Genomic DNA, 15,101 nt, shown 5'->3' with positions numbered 1-15,101 from the left:
AAAAAAAAAAAAAAAGATGAATTAATGCCTGGGCACGGTGGCTCACTCCTGTAATCCCAGCACTTTGGGAGGCCCAGGCAGGTGGATCACCTGAGGTCAGGAGTTCAAGACCAGCCTGGCCAACATGGCGAAAACCCCGTCTCTACTAAAAATACAAAAATTACCTGGGCATGGTGGCGGGCAACTGTAATCCAAGCTACTTAGGAGGCTGAGGCAGGAGAATCGCTTGAACCTGGGAGGCGGAGGTTGCAGTGGGCCGAGATGACGCCACTGCACTACAGTCTGGGTGACAGAGTGAGACTCTGTCTCGAAAAAAAAAAAAGAAAAAACAAAACAAAACAAAAAAAACTTAATGTCCTTGGGTAAACTATGACGTTTGTGTTAGCTTTTCAGATGTCCCAATATTTGCTTTGTTTTACAAGGATAACGAAATTCATGATGAGGTTAAGCAATCACTGAAGCTAGTGCCAGACAATTTTTTTTTTTTTTTTTTGAGACGGAGTCTCGCTGTGTCGCCCGGGCTGGAGTGCAGTGGCCGGATCTCAGCTCACTGCAAGCTCCGCCTCCCGGGTTTACGCGCCATTCTCCTGCCTCAGCCTCCCAAGTAGCTGGGACTACAGGCGCCAGCCACCTCGCCCGGCTAGCTTTTTTTGTATTTTTTAGTAGAGACAGGGTTTCACCGTGTTAGCCAGGATGGTCTCGAACTCCTGACCTCGTGATCCGCCCGTCTCGGCCTCCCAAAGTGCTGGGATTACAGGCTTGAGCCACCGCGCCCGGCCGACAATTTTTTAATTTAATTTTTTAGAAACAGGGGTCTTGCAGAATTTTTGTTTTATTTAATTTTTTAGAAACAGGAGTCTCGCTATGTTGCTCATGTTGGTCTCCAACTTCTGGGCTCAAGTGATCCTCACAAGCAGCTAGGGCTACAGGCACAGGACACTATGCCAGGCTTAGTGCCAGAATATTCTGCCTATTTTACTTTAAAATATTCTAAGTATGCTAACTTTGGAAGGCATGAACATCAGCAATGTGCCATCTTCCAGAAGAGGATTTCTACACAAAGACTCTCAAGAAACGGGAATTACTGCAAGGGCATACCCTTGAGCAACCATCACACTGCACTGAGCTCTTGAGAATATTCTGGAATATCCTGGAAGCATCTCTGCAGGGCAGAGAAGTGAAATGCCACAGAAGCAGCAGCTTTAGGGAGGAGAAATATGGTTTGCCTCTTACAGTGCTTTTCTACACTGAAAGCTACATTCCTCCCGAGTTTTAAATCTGTGGACCGTTGAATATCACTCCGCCGTTCCTTAAGTTACAAATACCTTCCGTCAGTGGCGGGAATAGAGTTTGGAAAATTACATGCCTAAGACTTCAGATAAGCTAAATGACATACATGCAATAGAATCCCATTAAGAATTTATTCAACCCAATCCATTGCATCTAATTACCCAAAGCACAGAAACTCTCCAAACTGTGCACCCCCCAAAAGGAGGGAAAATGCAAGGTTCTTGCTGTAGTTCCCGGGACACACTGCGAGACGCTTTGTTACAAGTGTATCCAATGTCCCCAGAACCAGGGACTTGTGGGACGCGGCTCATTCCAGCGCCACTTGCTCTGCAGCTCCCAGAGGTGGTGGTTGTGCTAGGAAGGCTGACCCTGCCAATGGCCGACAAGATGGTGCGCACCCCCAAGTGCTCGAGATGCAGGAACCATGGCTTCCTGGTGCCCGTCAAGGGCCATGCGGGCAAATGCCGCTGGAAGCAGTGCCTCTGCGAGAAGTGCTACCTGATCTCCGAGCGCCAGAAGATCATGGCCGCGCAGAAGTTGCTCAAGACGCAGGCCGCCGAGGAGGAGCAGGAGGCAGCCCTGGGTGCGCAAGGTCCAGAGCAGGGGCCACCGGGGCCCGCGGCGGCCGCCCCCCGCCCCCTCCCGGGCGCGGCCCCACCCATCTGCCTCCGGAGACCCCCTCCGGAGACGCCGAGCCGGGGACCCGAGGGCCGCGCGGCCGCCTGCTTCTTCGAGCGGTCCCCGCGGGGCCAGAGTCCCGGCCAGAACGCCTTCCAACCGGTTCCGGGCGGCCGTGGCCACGTGGAACCGAGCGAGCGAGCCGCCGTGGCGATGCCCAGCCTTGCGGGACCCCCTTTTGGGGCGGAGGCCACAGGCAGTGGCTACCCCAGCCCCCTGGACCTGCGCAGGCCGCTGCGGCCCGTGCCTGGCCCGCCGTTCACCGACTTTGGTAAGTCGTGGCCTTAGTCCCGCGGTGGACTCCCCGAGCTGGCAGTACAGGCCAGCCCGGATGGGCAGCTGGCATAGGGGTTTGGGGTGAGGAGAATGCTTTCCACGTGTAAAGTACCTTCTGCTTTAAGAAACCCTTCTTGGAACGGGGATTTGGATTGGGTACCTTTTCGCAAAAAGGAAACATAAAGCAATGGGCGGTTCAGAGGGCTTTTGACATTTAGCTGTAGTTTGTGTCATTCTGGCATGCAAGAACAAAATGGCGTCCAGTCGACTTAGCAGTGCTTCCTCCTCCAGGAAGAGGCCTCGAGCAGCCCAGTCCTACAGCGCTTGCGCACTTCTTCCCGCCATTTCTTTGGGCTGGAAGCTCCTCCTACAGAATAAGAATTTTCCCGCTGGCAGGTTAGCGCAAGGACGACTGCGCCTGCGCACTCTTCCTTCCCTGTTCGCGGTCGGGAGGCTCCTCCCCTCAGCGCGGCCCTGGCCGAGTGCGCCCGTGCACTTCTTCCTCCCTTTCCCCACGTACGGGTGAGCCGAGTCTGCTTCTTTACACCACGCAAGAGAACAGTTGGTCTGTAAAGATGTTGCCTTTCTTTTAGCTCCTCACCTTGTACATAAATCACATTGTTCCCTGTGCCTTGGAGCTTTCGGTATTGAAGTACAGTTTCACATCACATGTACATTTGAAGCTTTAAAAGCCCTGGGGTTTGGTGTGGACGCGTTTTCCTGGTGTCTCCCATGGTGGTGTGGCGGGACAGGCTGAGGCCGAGGCGGGAGCCCGGGTCACGCTGGACAAGGTCCTGCCCTCTGTTTGCCAGAGCATTGGTCCAGAGGCTTCCGCAGGCTCGTCCCGCCTTCCTGACTTTCCAGGAAAATCTAGGTCCTCAGGGAACGCCCCATCTAATGGGGTCACAGGCCTGAAACCGCAATTCTAGGAGAAGCCGCCTTTCTTTGTTCCATCTCAACAGACAAGCAGGGCTGGGCCGAACTATGAGCCAGGCATTCGTGATGGAGGACGCGGGTCACATTTCTTGCCCTCAGGGACCTTGTCCTTGTGGGAGGGACAGGGTTGATTGAAGAGTCACACAAATCGGTGTCCAGAGCTCGAGCCATGGCCGGGTTCACTGTGACCCAGAGGAAGAGGAACTTGGCACTGAGGACTCGTAGAGGCAGAGTGCGGGCGGACGGTGTGCCGGGCAGCGGGGAGCCGCAGGCCGGGGCCCACAGCGGGCTTGATGGCCGTGCCGAGGACTCTCCAAGAGCAGCGGGGTTGGCTGGAGGATGGAGATGCAGTGAGGGCCCAGCGGAAGGAAGGGCGGGGTTGACTTTCTGTGCTTGGACAACAGCGCTTATGACCCCGCCGGCCTGTGCCGCCCTGCGGATGCTTTTCCCAGCGGTGTCTAACATTTCCCTCCTTGCTTGCCTTCTTCAGGGCGCCCTGTGAGCATCAACCCGGACCGTGCATTGGGCCCTGAGTACCCTGGCGGCTCCAGCATGCACTCCTACCGCCCGTTCCCGCTGGGCTACCTGGACGCCCCTCCTGGCGTCCCCCTGCAGCAGGGCTTCCGGCATGTGTCCCGCAGCCAGTACCAAGGCGGAGGCTTGGTGAGTCTCACCCCTCATTTCTTGCCAGCTTCCTCCTCCTCCCAGCAGCCCCTGTTGCCTTGATGGATCCTCATTCCCAGGAAGCCAGCTGTCATGAACTGTGTGCCCACTCCATGCCAGCCCCCGAGTGCTGGTGGAGGGCTTTAGGCACTGCCCAGGCACAGTGTGTGTGTCTCTGGGAGCACACGTGTGGACCAGTCTGCACCACTCGGCCTGGGCTATGGCCTGTGCTTTTCAGGGCAGTGGGCTGAAAGACTCTGAGCGTTCAGGGTGACCCCTTCCTTGACTGATGCTGATGCTGGAAGGGCCCTTCATTTTGCTGGACTCCAGAAAGGGAATATCCACCTTACTGGGACCACAAAATTTAAGGCAGAGTCAGGACCAGAGGTAGACTCCCTGCTCACAGGTAGAGCACACTTGAGACTGCAGAGGGCTTTCAGGAGGAGGTGGCATTTGAACTGAGTCATGAAAAATACGGAAACCTTCCCCCAAACACCTGACACCTTAGGAAATACCTGTTGAAAGAATGAAATTTAATCCTTTTATAAGATTAGTAAAGGTCAGTCGTTAGCTGGTATTCTCTCTAAGCTGGGAATTTTGAGAACCGAGTGTGTAAAGTCAGTTCACCCCTGTGGTGTGTACTACGAGGCAGGTGTGATTGAGTTTTATGGCCTTGGTTACCAGCTCCTTCCAGACTAGGATGGCTGAAAGCCCTCTCTCTCCTTAATGAAAGTCATTAGTCACGCAGTGTGGAGCCAGTCCAGTGGGGCTCGAACTGCACCCGGGCAGGTTGGGCACACAGGTCACTGGGTCCTCACTCCTGCTTCAGCCTGGCGGCAGCAGCTTCTCTTCCACTTGTCTTAGATGTTGTAAAATTGTGCTTAAAAATCATTTTCCACTGATTCAAGGGAAAAAAGTTTGAAAGCCACTGGCCTTGATAATTCCAGGGTGCCTATTGAACCTTCAAGGTAGGTGTTGTACCCCATTGTAGCATTGAGAAAAAAAGGCTCAGAGAAGTTAAGCTTTTGGCCAGGGTCACAAAACTGGTGAGAGAGAGACTAGGATTCCAGTTACACAGCTGGATGGTGACAGAGCCAGGTCAGGCATCTCGGTTGCCCTGACTCTGGGGTCTAGGTGCTTTCCACTGCCCCTCCCTCTCTCCCACAGAGGTAGAACACACATGGCCCTTTAATCACACCAGCACTGCTGCCTGACATCTGTGGGCACTGCCCAGGGAGAGCCAGGCATCTCCAGCCTCCACACAAAGAGAGGGGCTCTGGCCAAGTAGAGCACGCTCCGTCTGCTCACGCAGAAGCCTGGAGCCTGGCGTCCAGGGCAGGGCTCTGATTGACAGGCCTGCCAGACGGCCTTTGTTAAGAGTGTGATCTCAGTCAGTTTATCTGGGCCCAAGCTGCCACCACAGGCCCCGGGCAGGAGCTGTGATCCAGGGAGATGCTTGGCTGAGCAGCTCGGAATTAAAGCACTAATAATCCCCCTTCTACCCTCTCACGTCTGGAGAGAGAATCAGGCATTGATTTGTGAGCTGTTTCAAACCCAAGAGCCCCTGAATCACTTTCATCCTTGTCCTGCTGCCCCCTGCCAAGGCTTGGAGGTGCTCTCCAGAACAGCTTCCTCCTTCCTGTTCCTGTCCCTGCCCATCTGCTGCTGCTTGGCTCCCTCTGCTCTCTTGTTCACAGGACAGCACCAGCCGTGGAGCTGGGCAGACCTAGGGTCCAATCCTGCCTCTTCCGTCATGTCCCAGCCATGTGACCCATGGCAGTTACCTGACCTCTGAGGACCTCACTCAGGTCTTGGTCTGTAAAATCGGGGTGGGAGGACCTGTCTATTAGGGCTCCTGAGTAGAATACATAAGGTGATGCATGTAAAATACCTAGCACAGGGTCTGGCACATAGTAGGTACTTAAAAATGGGCTTTCTTCCCTTCCTAGTGGTTGAATGAAGTTCGACCGGGTTAGCTGGGTTAATCTAAGGAGATTTTCGCAGACTCTTCCAAGCCTTTAATATGCTCATGTGTGACCCACTAATGTGGGGAGCAGTATATGGGGTTTCTCAAACTCACTTAACAAAGAACACTTTAGAGTACTAAAAAATACTTTGTAAGACACCAGGAATCCATGAAACTCAGCTCAGGAAGTGTTGCTCTGAAGCATCTGGATAGAGAAGTAAACGGCGGGAACTACATCCAAAACTCAGTATTATTTCTTACGACATTTGTGTGTTTCTCGGTTAAGCTCTGAGCTGTGTAGTCATCCCCCCTCCAGATCCTGTGATGGGTCCCTGTGCTGTGGTAAGGGATTGGATTCTATCCCTTGAAGAAGGAACAGAAGCAGCAAAATGTTGATCAGTGAGGCCACTTGTCTGAAGTCACCCAGCGTATCTTGCTTCAGAAACAGCTGCTCTACACCCACATTGCCAACCTCTTCTCCCAAAGGCCCCCCGGCACTTGAGTTTAAGTGACCACATGTGCCAGACAGGGGGTCCTGTGGGCTTGGGATGCGTTCAGACCCTTCCCCAGTGCGGAGCAGCGCTGGACAGAGGTCAGCTGAGTGGGCTGTGGAGTCAGCCAACTTGGGATCCAGTTCTGCCCTTAACCACAAAGTAGCTCTGGGGCCCTGGGCCTGTAGCTTCATCTCACTGAACCTGTTTTTCATCATTACAGCAAGAATAGTGATAGAATCCCCTCCTAGGATTGTGAGCACAGTCGCCCTGGCATATACAGAAGGGCTCTGTCACTGTGACCATGCTTATCTGAGGTTGCCTGTATTCCTTCTTGCCTTCAATAATTTGGCAGGTGTTTGCTGAATGCCGCCTTCCAAGTGCCCTGTGCCTGTGTGTTTGGGGCCATGCATCTCCCCATCAGGAGCCCCCCACTTCGGGGGTGAGAGCTATGTTTGGTCAGCCCATCTGGCTAACTCTCTCTCCTCTCTGCTTCTCTGCTGTGCGTGCTGTGCAGGCATCAGAACCAGTGGGAGACTTCCAGCCAAGCTACTACCTGCCGCCGCCACCACTGCCGCCCCTTCCACCGCTTCCACCACAGCACCAGTTCCTCCCGCCAGGCTACCTCTCTGCGCTCCACTTCCTCCCCCCACCACCGCCACCACCACCTCCGTCATCTTTCTCACTGACCGTCCTGTTTGATACTGACAAGGAGAACACTGGTGAGTGAGCTCCAGTCTTCCAGCTTCCGCCAGAGCCAGGGAGACTTTCTGGAGGAAGAGGTACCTAATCTGAAGAAAGGTTAGGTGTGGAGAGAAGTGACGTGGAATTTAAAGGGTGCTGAGCCCTAGGATGAGCTCCTTCTTATACTCCTCCTCCAGTCCCCATAAGCACACACCTAAGGGAGGTGGGAATGGGATTCCAGATGAGGAAATCAGGGCCTTCAGCAGTTCTCGTGGGTGTAAATAGCAGAGCTGGGATTTGAACAGAGTTCTCAGCCTAGCTCCCAGTCCAGTGCCTGTTCACTGACCTTATTGGCTCCGTGGGCAGAGCTGTGGAGGACAGCAGGCATGTGGTGCGTTTGGAAGACCGGAGGTGCCAGGCCTCTCTGGCTGGGGTAGGGGAGCAGATGCAGAGCCTGGAGCCGCAGCAGGAGCCCGTGTGGTGGGGCTATGCCTCTGCCCCAGGCCGCTCTGAGGGAACCAGACCAGAAGCTAGAGAATCTGTCCTTCACAAGCTCTGCCACTGGGGCACTGGATGGTCCTGGGCACTGAGGCTTTTCAGCTATAAAAGGGGCCCCCTTACTAGGTTACTGTGAGGGTCGAGGAAACTTTTGGATGTAAAAATGTTTTGGGTTTTCTTTTGAGGGCCCTTGCAGCTTTAAAGCTTCTAGGACTTTTTTCCTTTCAGTCTTCCCCTTGGGCTCCTGTGATTTGGAAAGAACTGACAAACTCAACTAGGACTTTAAAATGACTGTCAGACCATGTTATGAGCTAGGGGAGTCTGGTGGTATCACCATTTTACTGAAGAGGAAACTGAAGCCTGTTGGACACTTCCTGTGTGTGCAGTGCCTAGATCCAGTAGCTGGAGAGGTGGTGTCATGTGGCTGAAAGCCACTGGCCCCAGTGCTGGGTGGCCTGGCTGCAGCACTTGCCCAGCTGTGTAACTTGGGCAAGCTCATTCACTCTTTGGTGCTCCAGTTTCATCATGTGTAAAAGCAGAGAAATAATGGTCCCTACCTCATGAGGATTCTGAGGATTAAATAGAACCCGAACTGATGAAGGCATTGGTGAAGGTGGCCTATCACTGTGTTTCACTTAGTACCCGTGCTGCCATTGCAAGGTGGCAGCAAGGTGGATACGTCTCGTTTTTCAGAAGGGGAAGCTGAGGTTCAGAGCTATGGAGTATCTTGCTAATTCCTCCCAGCTTGTGAGGAGCAGAGCAAGAGCTGGAACTTGAATCTGAATCACATGGCCAAGGCTAGGATTCCAGGCTTCTGACGCCTAACAAATTAAAGAAAATTCATTCTCTCCTAGGGCTGGGTATGATGAGAAAGGCTTATGGAAAAATCTATATCTGGGCTAGGCACAGTGGCTCACACCTGTAATCCCAGCACTGTGGGGAGGGCGAGGTGGGTGGATCACCTGAGGTCAGGAGTTTAAGACCAGCCTGGCCAACATGGGGCAACCCCGTTTCTGCTAAAAATACAAAAATTAACTGGGTGTGTTGGTGGGTACCTGTAATCCCAGCTACTCAGGAGGCTGAGACAGGAGAATTGCTTGAACCTGGGAGGTGGAGGTTGCAGTGAGCTGAGATTACACCACTGCACTCCAGCCTGGGCGACGGAGCGAGAGTCTGTCTCAAAAAAATAAAATAAATTAAAATAAAATAAGAAGAAAAGGAAATCTTCATCTGCAAATAGGTAGTCATTTTCCCTCTTTCTGAATCCCGCTGCCTTCTTTGTCTTTCGCAGATGGTCAGGATGCAGAGGTGCCACCGGGTGAGCCCAGCCAGCCATCGTCTCAGGAGCAGTCCGACTAGGCCCCAGGCCCGCCCTCCAGGCCAGCAGAGTGGGGCACTGGGGGGCGACAACAACAGTTTTCTTGTCTTCATTCAGTGATGTGTAGGGAGGAAGGAGGTTGATAGCATAGATGGCAACTGATTCCCAGTTCAATATAGGAGGAAGGAGGGCGATTTCTAAGTTTCAGTTCTGCGATGTACAGTTGGAGAGGAGTATGGAGGAAGTTATTACCAGGGGAGGACCAGGGCTCTGAGGAGTGGGTGCTGGGAGAAGCTCCCATTTAGGAATGAATTTAACTGTCCTTGGGTTGCACTGCCATTTATTGGAACAAGCCCCAGAGGCAGTATTTGATTTCCTCAGGCCCCACTCCAGGACAGAAGGCATCATTTATTTCAGCCTTCTGCTGCCTTTGTCTTGTCCTCCAGAGCGCTGGGGGCACCACAGACATCGAGATTCCAGTTCATCCAGGTGGCTGGAGCCAGCAGCCAGGACCAGGGTCGTTGACAGCAGGTTCTGCAGCGTCCTGCCTTGCTGCTCTGTCCCCTACATCTTCCTGGCCACAGCCCCTTGTCCCTTCTCTAAGGGGTTTTACTAGCAAGCATCCTGGCTGCTGGGGCTACTTCATTCCCCCTCCATAAAGTTTCAGCCATTATGGGCATTGGTTTTAAAAAATTTATTAGTTTGACTATTTGATGTTTTTATAGTGATTGCCAACTTTAAAAAGTAGGTTGTTCATAAGCACTGATGCAGTCCCTAGGGAATAGAATGGTGCCTCTGATCGCCTGTGACATGAACAGTTTGTTCTCTGAGGACAGTTGGCTATTGAAATAAAATGAGCAATGGAAATCCTTGTGGAAGGCTTATTCTCCCTTTGATCCTGGTGGAAGGCAGGGTTGGCAGGAGCCTGGGTTGGGGAGATTGGGGGCCTGGGTTTGTGGCCTGTGGCTGGCCTTGACTGCACTTGCTTAGGCATGCCCTCCCCGTTCTGAGGGGATTGGGCCAGGCTAGTAGACTTCTTTATTATTACTATTATTATTTTAAGCAGTAGAGACTTTTTAAAGAAATCTGATGCAGACACACAAAATGTAAAGATGTCTTAGTTTCCTTCCTTTAGCTCCTTCCATAGTCCCTGCATAGGAACATGCATTTAAAAAAACAGAACTTGAACCAATTCTGTTTCAGGGTCCTGGGCTTCTTCCCTTGGTTGCATTTATACCTTCATTTGGAAAACATCCTGTGTCTCTACTAGATTAAGAACCTGACAGACCCCAGCTCTGCCCATGAGATACATGACATCTAGTGGGAGAGACAGAGAGTCTTAGGGGATTCATACTAGAACACAGAGGTAGGGAGGCTGTGGGAGTGGTCAGAGAAAGCTTTCTGCAGGAGTCAGGGCCTCAACCACATTGTAAGGGGCAATAATGAGTTAAGCAGAGAAGAGAGATGAGTACTCCCAGTAAGGGTGCAGAGGAGGATGGGGACCTGGCATAAAAGATTCCAGGGTCACGGCAGTGTCCTGTTCTCTGTCCAGGGAATGGCTGGCACCCAAGAGAACAGGTCAACTTTACTTCCTCTTTTGCCTGTGGGCAGAGGTGTCCAGGCATCCTCCTAAGTCCTGGGATAGGTGGCGGGGGGATCATTGAGAAGTGATACCCTAACTGTTCTCTTACGTCAGTGTGGTGGCTGGGGCCCAGGGCCTGGGCTTTGTTGGAAGGCGCTGGAGACAGGTACTGTCACGAGAACTTTTCAGTTACTGCTATACAGACACAAGAGTGCTTTCAGCAGGGCAGACCAGGCATGCTGAAGCCTGAGGCCTGCAGGTCAGCACTGGTGTCAGCCTGGACAGGATGATGCAGTGATTTGGGACTAGCCTGGCTTGGGGGCTGAAGCTATCACTTACTCCAGTGCTGGTCTTCCCCCTGGGGACCACAGTGCTGTAGGACCCTGAGAGGGTGGGAGAAGACATGCCTTTTGGTTGCACTTGACATTGATCACCATGCCCTAACTGAACCCCTGACCTGCCGGGGCTGGATTGGTAACCTTACTTTTTCTTTTTCTTTTCTTTCTTTCTTTTTTTTTTTTTTTTGAGATGGAGTCTCGCTCTGTTGCCCAGGCTGGAGTGCAGTGGCGTGATCTCTGCTCACTGCAAGCTCCGCCTCCTGGATTCATGCCATTCCCCTGCCTCAGCCTCCTGAGTAGCTGGGTCTACAGGCGCCCACCATCACGCCTAGCTAATTTTTTTTTTTTTTTTTTTTTTTTTAATTTTTAGTAGAGACGGGGTTTCACCATGTTAGCCAGGATGGTCTTGATCTGCTGACCTTGTGACCTGCCCGCCTCAGCCTCCCAAACTGCTGGGATTACAGGCGTGAGCCACCACGCCCGGCCGGTAACCTTACTTTTTCATAGCACTTGAAGTTTTATCTTAGACTCCACATTTTGAAAGGCTTTCCAACCAAGTTGCATTACTCAAATAAAGCTGTTTTCCTGTTTCTGGTCAGCACACACACAGAAGTATGAAACAGTCTCGGTGGCCACATAGACACCACAACTATTCCAGACAAAAATGGGATGTTTAAGTTAGCCTGTGGGGAGATGGGAGGCTTTGGCCTTCGGAGAAGAGTAATGTCCTGTTGGAGGGGTTCATGCCCACGGGTCTCCAGGATGGGAGGATTTCTCATTTCTCCTGTAGGCCTGTGAGCTGATGAATCTCCAGAAATTGGTCAGCATCTTTCTTGGAGCCTTGGAGGCACCTGCTGGGGTGAAAAGACCAACTGGGGGTCAGGGGCTTGTCCCAGTACTGCCCCCTGGCTTACTGGTTTTCAGGAAGGCCTGCCTTCCTCCCTTTCCCCGGTATGAACCCCAAGTTGTGAGCACCCAGCCTGCCCTTTCCTGCTCCCGTGGGCTCACCATGGTTACTTCCCCTGGTAGGTGGTAAACCCCTGCTCCTCACGGCCTTGCCAGGCAGCCCAAGCCATGATCCCTTAATGCCCAGCTCCTCCAGGCAGGTCTCCAGCAGCAACAGCATGAGCACTGAAAAACCAGGTCTACTCATGTTGCTGCTCTGCACACAAGCCTTCCGTGGCTCCCTCCTCCCTCTGGCCGGGCACGGTGGCTCATGCCTGTAATCCCAGTACTTTGGGAGGCCGAGGTGGGCGGATCACTTGAGGTCAGGAGATCGAGACCAGCCTGGCCAGCATGACAAGACCCCGTCTCTACTAAAAATACAAAAATTAGCTGGGCATGGTGGCACATACCTGTAATCCCAGCTACTTGGGAGGCTGAGGCAGGAGAATCGCTTGAACCTGGGAGGTGGAGATTGCGGTGAGCTGAGATCACACCACTGCACTCCAGCCTGGGTGACAGAGGGAGACCCCATCTCAAAAAAAATTAATAATAATAATAAGGACCTGCCTGCTGGCCTCTCCAGCCTCTCCCTCACTGGCTAAACCAGCCCAGGTCCTGGAGGGCTTGGGTTCGTCCAGGTCCAGGCAGAAAAAGGATGGAAAGCCTAGAGAGTGGCCGCCAGGGGCAGCACTTCATTCCAGATGACCGGGATAAGGTGGAAGGCAACCAGCCGGCATTCCCTGACGCCGGTGCACTGGCAGGGCGCCGCCTGGAGAGGGGGCGACTGCAGCAGCTGTGGGCGGGGCCGGGGCCTGTTGCCTAGCGACCGGCCTCCCGAGGAGCAAGTGGGCGGGTCGCTGCGCCTCTGCTCGCGGGGCAGGAGGAATAGGTTTCTGCAGCGGCGAGCTTGGAGCGCACCTCGGAGACTCGGAATTTCCCTCTAGGTTGGGCTATGCAGTCGCCAACTTCAGCGAGTCGTCTCTGCACAGCCCTGCCTGTGACATCCATGACCTCCTAACTTTTCTTCAGACACCACCCCCATCTTCGTGTTCCATAGCACATTCTCCCGCTTTCTTTCCGTTCCTCACTTTTGTGCGTGGGGAGCCGTCTGCCTAGACGCCTTCCAGCTTCACCTAGTCATCTATTGTCCTTTCAGACTTAGTTCCGGCGCCAGCTTCTTCAGGACACCGGACCTCAGCCTCAGCGTGGGTTAGAAGCTGGTGGGGCCTGCCCTGCCCGCTGCTGCCTTCCGTCAAGGCCGCTGAATCCACTGAGTAGATGTCCCTCCCACAGGCCTGGGAGCGTCCTGGAGTCAGCGGCAAGGGCTTTTTAGCCTCTGTCCCCAGCTTCCAGTGTGGGGCTTGGCCCTGATTAGCCCAGTGTATGTTGCCAATGGATGCGTGAATCCAGGGCATGTGTGGTTTTCCGGGTGGAGAGTTCAGTTACCCAGTCTTTGGCCACCTACTGCGGCATCTTTTGCCTTACATTTTTGCTCTGTTTGCTGGGACATTACACAGGGGTCAGAAAGTCAGCTTTCACTGAAACTGTACTGTGTGCCAAGCCCTGCACTTCTTTCCCGGTTTAATCCTCACCACGACCCATGGAAGGGGTGCATTATCATCCCTGTTCTAGAAAGTGGGGCACACACAGGGATAGAGATTTACCCAAAGTCACACCGTTTGTAAGTGGCAGAGCCCCAGGTATAATAGAAGTGTGGACAAGGGTGTGCAGAGGGCAACATGGGTCCCTGGGCACCAGTTACAGAGTTTTTAATATCCATTTTGCTTTGAGTTACCATCCTGGGATTTTTTGAACACAGAACCCATGACGCACCCTAGTTTCTGGGCAAATTCAGGCGCAGCATAGGGAGTGCAGCCTAAGGGGGTTTACCTCCTCAACCACTGCCCACTCTATTCACCATAGCAGGCAAGGCCCCAAGGGAATCCTAAAGCTGGCATCATGGTGAGTCAGCGGGAAGAGCCCTCAGGGTCTCAGGTATAACGCCCCACTCAGCCAGAGATGTTCAGCATCTCTGCGGCTTAAGCTCCCGCTGTGGCCCAGGCTTCACCATGAGCCCCACTATGTGGCATGCGATTGGCAGAATGCTTGCTATTGTGGCCAGGATGGAGCAAGGTGGGGAGGGTTATTTTCAGAGACAGGGTCTCACTGTTACCCGGGCTGGAGTGCAGTGGTGTGACCATAGCTCACTGTAGCCTCAACCTCCTAGGCTTAAGCGTCCCTCCCACTTCAGCCTCCAGAGTAGCTGGGACTACAGGTACACCACCATGCCTGGCTAATTTCTAAATTTTTTGTAGAGATAGAGTCTCACTATGTTGCCCAAGCTGGTCTTGAACTCCTGGGCTCAAGCAGTCCTCCTGCCTTGGCCTTTCAAAGTGTTAGGATTACAGGCGTGAGCCACCACACCCAGCCCACTTTTCTGAGGAGAGTGGGGTAGAGGTGCTCTGCTCCCTCTTGGAGACAAAATGTGCCCTCAAGGATGGGGGGATGGGGGATGAGGTCTTCTCCTTGCAATCCTGGAGATTCTCACAGCTCCTTCCACTGCTGGGCACTGTGATCTTGGTGGGCCTGGGCCAGGCTCCTCTTCCTGAGGCGCTGCGTGAGCCAAGGCTTCTTCTCCTTGGTTAAGGCTGGGGTCTTTGGACCTTGCTCTTCTTCCTTTCTCTTCCTAGCTGTGTACTGTTGGGCTCATCATGTAATTTTTCCAAGCCTTGCTTTGTTCTCTGGTAGCGTTGGTTCGGTGGTGCACTGAGAATGCAGGAGTGCTCGTGTGAAACACCTTCTTTGATGGCACCAGTGTCATTGGATGCTTGAAGGCAGTGACCTTTTTGAGACCATGTCAGAGGCTAGAAATGACCAAGGCTCTTTCCTTCCTGGTGTTCCCCACATGCCAGGCACTGTGCTGAATGCTTCCTGCACATTCTGTCTCTGAGTCCTCAGAGTGACCCCTCAGGCAGGCACCAAGTACCTCATCTTACAGATGGCAAAACTGAGGCCTACAGAGATTAGATGTTCCCCCTCAGTCGCCATGTCCATAAGTGGCAAATTCAAGTTCCACCTGAGTGCAGAGCTAAGTTCCTAGCTGCACTGTGCTCTCCCGCTTCTCTGAGAGGGAGTCTTGGGGAAGTGGTCCCCCCAGGACTTGCTGCCCAGCTGGGGTTCAGTGGGTGTGGACCAGCCAAAAGCAAAGAACGTGTAGCTTAGGTCCTACACGAGGAATGAAATCATTTCTCAGAAATTTCCAAATCCTTTAATTTCATTTTGAAAATGATGAACAAACACGAAGTTGATTTTTTAAAAAAACATGAGTATTAATAGCATATTAAAATTTAAGGCTTATGCCTTTCACAAAGTAGATGGGAAATTTTTCAGTATTAGCGCTTTTAATTCAAATGTAACCTGGGAAATAGTTTTGATT

At 52.9% G+C, this 15,101-nt stretch overlaps 1 protein-coding gene and 1 long non-coding RNA gene across 2 annotated transcripts; one reads left to right on the top strand and one right to left on the bottom strand.

Moving 5' to 3' along the window:
- Window positions 1-1,568: 1,568 nt before the first annotated feature.
- DMRTB1 (DMRT like family B with proline rich C-terminal 1) lies at window positions 1,569-9,667 on the top strand. The gene is made up of 4 exons (XM_017874558.1): window positions 1,569-2,239; window positions 3,671-3,843; window positions 6,818-7,022; window positions 8,774-9,667. The coding sequence occupies exons 1-4, from the start codon at window positions 1,666-1,668 to the stop codon at window positions 8,839-8,841; spliced, it is 1,020 nt and encodes a 339-aa protein (XP_017730047.1). The 5' UTR covers window positions 1,569-1,665; the 3' UTR covers window positions 8,842-9,667.
- Window positions 9,668-11,451: 1,784 nt separating this feature from the next.
- LOC108531254 (uncharacterized) lies at window positions 11,452-12,432 on the bottom strand. The gene is made up of 3 exons (XR_001886115.1): window positions 12,229-12,432; window positions 12,076-12,123; window positions 11,452-11,574 (listed from the first exon to the last, which is right to left on the bottom strand). It is a non-coding gene; the product is annotated as an uncharacterized LOC108531254 (long non-coding RNA).
- Between the last annotated feature and the right edge of the window lie 2,669 nt (window positions 12,433-15,101).

The sequence above is a fragment of the Rhinopithecus bieti genome, unplaced genomic scaffold (genome assembly GCF_001698545.2).
Source record: "Rhinopithecus bieti isolate Rb0 unplaced genomic scaffold, ASM169854v2 scaffold_7684, whole genome shotgun sequence".
Taxonomy (NCBI): Eukaryota; Metazoa; Chordata; class Mammalia; order Primates; family Cercopithecidae; genus Rhinopithecus; species Rhinopithecus bieti.
Note: the sequence above shows the minus strand (reverse complement) of the source record. Positions and strands in the feature narration are given on the sequence as shown.

Excerpts from the sequence above, each read along its gene's own strand:
- DMRTB1 (XM_017874558.1), top strand. The coding sequence starts at position 1,666 with ATGGCCGACAAGATGGTGCGCACCCCCAAGTGCTCGAGATGCAGGAAC. Across the intron at positions 3,844-6,817 it reads AGTACCAAGGCGGAGGCTTG|GCATCAGAACCAGTGGGAGA; the intron begins GTGAGTCTCACC and ends CGTGCTGTGCAG. Across the intron at positions 7,023-8,773 it reads TACTGACAAGGAGAACACTG|ATGGTCAGGATGCAGAGGTG; the intron begins GTGAGTGAGCTC and ends TGTCTTTCGCAG.